Source organism: Salvelinus sp. IW2-2015, linkage group LG13 (assembly GCF_002910315.2).
Source record: "Salvelinus sp. IW2-2015 linkage group LG13, ASM291031v2, whole genome shotgun sequence".
Lineage (NCBI taxonomy): Eukaryota > Metazoa > Chordata > Actinopteri > Salmoniformes > Salmonidae > Salvelinus > Salvelinus sp. IW2-2015.
In genome coordinates, this window is record NC_036853.1 from 26441954 (window position 1) to 26446432 (window position 4479).

At 41.4% G+C, this 4479-nt stretch overlaps 1 protein-coding gene across 1 annotated transcript; it reads right to left on the minus strand.

Annotated features, from left to right (window-relative positions):
* Nucleotides 1–1412: 1412 nt before the first annotated feature.
* LOC111972372 (growth arrest and DNA damage-inducible protein GADD45 alpha) lies at nucleotides 1413–4162 on the minus strand. Its single transcript, XM_023999409.2, has 4 exons — nucleotides 3974–4162; nucleotides 3653–3754; nucleotides 3193–3406; nucleotides 1413–1968 (listed from the first exon to the last, which is right to left on the minus strand). The coding sequence occupies exons 1-4, from the start codon at nucleotides 4021–4023 to the stop codon at nucleotides 1861–1863; spliced, it is 474 nt and encodes a 157-aa protein (XP_023855177.1). The 5' UTR covers nucleotides 4024–4162; the 3' UTR covers nucleotides 1413–1860.
* Nucleotides 4163–4479: the final 317 nt, after the last annotated feature.

Below are 4479 nucleotides of genomic sequence, written 5' to 3' on the forward strand. Positions count from 1 at the left end.
TGATGTATTTTTCCCACACTGTAAAACATTTCCTGTACAATGTACACTAACTTACTGGCAGAAATTGGCCAATAAGTTACTGTAATTTATTTGACAGTACAACTACTGTAATACATTTTGCAGTACCAAAAATGTTACTGTAATCTAATTTAGAGTATATTACTAGAATTCCCCATGCAGCGACACATTACACAGTGTTCTTTGCAAGTTTTTTTATTTTAACATTTACATTTTGGTAATTTAGCAGGTACTCTTGTCCTAAGCAACTTAGTCAGTGCATTCAACCAAGGTTGATTAAAAAAATAAATAATACATGTCATAGCAAGTAAAACGTTGTTTTTTTTTATAACCATTACTGAAAATGTTGTAGTTAAAGATACATTGGTCTTCAAAATAATTATAATTACAACAAGATATCTAATGATATATCGCTGACAATCTCTGGATAGTGCCAATACAATACAGAGATATTCATGGTAAATTGATGTCAGAGCAATGAAATACAGTGACTAAACTAAGAAAATACAGTATTTTACTGTAACTACAAGGGATTAGAGCAAGCAGGTTTGCATTTGCATATTACAGCATATTAATGAATACTAGCTGTTTTATATCACTTGCACTTTATGCTTTAACAAAGGCTCTAAACTGACAGTGACTAAAGGGCAAAACAGATCAAAATGGATCGCCACTCAGCTATTAAAGGTTTGAGACTTGCTGACACTCTGATCTGTCCCCTATATACATTGCATTGTTAGGGAATCACTTCCCCATACTGCATCACGTAAATTGGTACTCTCACTAACGGGTGCAACAAATACAGCCTCTTACAACACACGCATCAACATATGTTAATGAGTGTTCAACGTTTTTTGGCGCTCAAACTGCAGTATTGGTACTGTATTCTGAATTACAGAATATGACTGGCAGCAATTGGCTACTGTAGAGTTTCAGGACAAGGTTTGTAGAATCCCTAAAATACAGTATATTACCGTATTCTGTGGGGGTTCAGCATTCTCACCACGGGTGCAACAAATATAGCCTCTTACAAGGCACACCATAATATGTTAATGAGCCAGAGACTCTTTTCCCGCCCACAACAATTTCCCACAATGCACTATATGAATACTGTAAAACACATTTACTGTTGAAATTACAGAAAAGTCTAGAAAAGTCTGAGTGTGCTGTAAAACAAACATATGGCATTTTACTGTGCATTCTATGGTAATCTACTGTATTCAGTTTATACAGTATCATAATGTTGAATAATACAGTAAGTTACTGATACAATTGCATAAACCTTTAGCATCCAGAGTATATCCACATGGAAATTTGGTCCACTTTCCTTGAGGCATTATCCATCCTGTAGTCCCAGACTAGTCCAGACTACTCCGGTCCAGTTCAGAAAACTCTAGTTTGGTTTAGTTCAGTCCTTGAGTATGGTCCTTGGAGTCAGTCCTTTGAGCATCCAGGAGATTCCAATCCCCTGCTGCCTTGTGCACTCTGCTCTGCTCACCCCTAAATGCGTATGTCTGCTCTGCTGTGTGTGCTTACATGAGTCAGCTTCCTGTAATGGCAGCGCCTGGGCATGAGGACAAAGTCATACCAACGACCAATCGCTACCTTCGCATTACAGTCATACCATTGTTACCTTGGCAGTCCTGGAATCCAGAATGCTAAATCCCTCTACCTCAGCATAAAATCCACACTGATCCAGCAGGTTTTCTTGTTCTTCTTCCCTCTGTTGAATGAGGTTTGTTCATGAGTTCCAACAAAGGCATTATTACACAGATCTAGTGCAGTGTGCTGTGCTTCAATATAAAGTGTACAACGTGGTTACGTGGAGTCCATGCTGCTTGTTCACCGGTCAGGTAAGTTGATGATGGGGACCCACTGGTCCAGTATTCGACTGTCTCTACAGAAGCGATTCACTTTGCTCAGAGCTGGGTCCTTGCACGTGGTTGACTTCTGTGAAGAGAAATGGAAAACAAAAACAGTTAGGCCAATGTTGCTTTCTAAAAACGTATGCATTAAAATACAGACAAGTATGCCTTATAAATGTAGAACAACCCTAATCAGTTAGGCCTGAGTGTTCTATACAAGTGTGGTAATAACTGCACACACACAGTTAATAACCACACATCTAGCCTATTGCTGTGCTTTCTAAACATGTGCATCAAATATAAGGACACACAATTCTTTGTAACAACCATAATCAGATAAGGGTTCTCTGCAACGTGAGGTATGACCTGATAGTGGGCCTCAGAGATCAGATCACTACCAAGGAAGTGTATGAGCAGGGCATAAAAATGTCTCCGTGCTGACTTCTGCCGTCTAAGWGTCTCGCTGTAAACGTGCCATCATTCATCCTCTTTCTCCTATGAGCTAAGCTTCATTTCCTGGAACGTGGGTTTGAAAAAGTACTAGTGGCCCACAGGAAGAGCAGTTAAGAGTACACATCGCTAGGCTAAGTCAGCCACAAATGTCTAGGTTACGTCCCAAATGGTTCCCTATATCGGGTAGGCAACCCTGGTCCTGGGGTGCCGCAGGCAAGTCAGGTTTTTGGTTTAACTGACCTGGAAGARGAGGTGTGTTGAACTTAGGTAATCACTGAACTGATCAATTAGCTCAGTTGGTCACGTGTGGTGCCTAGTTGGAACAAAATCCTGCAGTACCTCCGGCAATCCAGGAACAGGGTTGCCTACCCCCTGAACTACATAGTGCACTACTTTGGGCCCTGGTCAAAAATAGTGCACTATGTAGGGAATAGGGTGCCATTTGGACYTAGCCCTGGTAACTGSAGTCAGATCACTCGCAGTACTGCAGCCAGCGTAAGCTACGTCAGACTACTAGGAAAGCCACATCACAGACACACTGCAGATCATGCGGCTGCAGTCAGCTGGATCACGCTTCAAAGAGCTGAGCAATGAATGAAGACATAACTACCAGGCCAGATGTGGTGGCTGTTAAAATTAAGTATTTGCATCCATCTAGGGCTAGGCCTTTCATGCTGTACTCAAACCTCTTGAACTGCAAATCTTTAGCATCCATTAACATTTTTATTATAACCTAGCTGGTATAATGAACCACACCGGCAGAGACCCCACCTGAGGAACTGATATCAAAGTCTAGCACTGTTAAGTAGATGAAAAGCGAGGGACATGGAAGTAGGAACAAAGTAATGAAACGTACAGTAACTAGTACACAGTGCAGGTCCATGGGCTCTTCTCCAGGCTTCACTCCTCCAAGTATCTCAGCGAGGCGCCTCATGTTGCTGACCCGCAGGATGTTGATGTCGTTCTCGCAGCAGAACGCCTGAATCAGGGTGAAGTGGATCTGTAAAGCCACGTCCTCGACCTGCTCCTCATCTGTGGCCAGGAGGCACAGTACCACATTATCGGGGTCCCTGGTGAATTAAATGTCAATCCAATTAGCTAGCTAATCAAGTAACATTACAGTAATAGATGCATGAACTTATTTCAGAGTAGATGTATTACTGCTTAATAATTTAAGAATAATCTATAGAAAAATTATTTTGCTACTTCATTCACTRCTCGTATTTAGTTGTTTAAGAATATAGGTCTTATTTTATAGTAGCTAACGTTAACGTTATTCCTGTAGCTAATAATCTCTTGCAACGTGCTTCACTTACACATTGAGTGACTTTGCTGCCTCGTAGACTCCTACAGTGACGCAACCTTGGGGTAACGCGGAGGTGATAACCTCCTCCAATGCTTTAGACACCGAATCCATCCTGTGGGTGCAAAATAATAGGTAACCATACTGAGACAAATATACGACTTTATTGTTATTTAGTCACCTTGCATCAATATAGAAACTAGCTATATAGGCTACTGTAACTGCTAGCTAGTTAGCTAAATTAGATTGGGCAAACTCGTGCATACAGGGAGACGAGTTTGACAGTTAGTGCTCCAGCAGTGACATATTCAACAAGTTGCAAAGATAATCTTACCTTTCTGTAGAGTTTTCTCCACTGGTTTCCTCAAAAGTCATATTGCACATAGGAAAATGATCCACGTTGAAATCAGAATATTCACTGARGGTCTCTCCAGTAACGTCCCAGTCAAATTAGTGTCCGTGTGTATCTGCACGTCTAGTCTTTGTGCATCTGACTCTCCTCTCACCTTTCCCACTCCCCGACTTTAACGTGGAAACGGGAGTTCGAGCGCCTCATATTTGCATATCCAATCCCATTGGTCACATGCTAATTATCAAAGTGGTTCCCGCGAAAGCGCAGCGCCCCCAATTTATCACACGTCATTAAACTAGAGGTACACTGCGACACCAGGTGGCGAAAATAGTAGTGGCTCACTGTATTTCCGTGCATACATGGTAGGCTATCCACACCAAGAACGATAAAATATACATAACTATAACTTGTTGGCAAACATCCACTCCAGAGGAAAGCGTAAGGTTCTATAGTACACCTGTCTATCAACTGATCCAATGCATCCTCTA

Bases quoted from the DNA above. Each gene is read 5' to 3' on its own strand.
- LOC111972372 (XM_023999409.2), bottom strand. From the start codon at position 4,023: ATGTGCAATATGACTTTTGAGGAAACCAGTGGAGAAAACTCTACAGAA. The intron at 3,755-3,973 runs GTAAGATTATCT...TTGCACCCACAG, and splicing joins GGAGAAAACTCTACAGAAAG to GATGGATTCGGTGTCTAAAG. The intron at 1,969-3,192 runs GTACGTTTCATT...TTCTCTTCACAG, and splicing joins TGCACTGTGTACTAGTTACT to AAGTCAACCACGTGCAAGGA.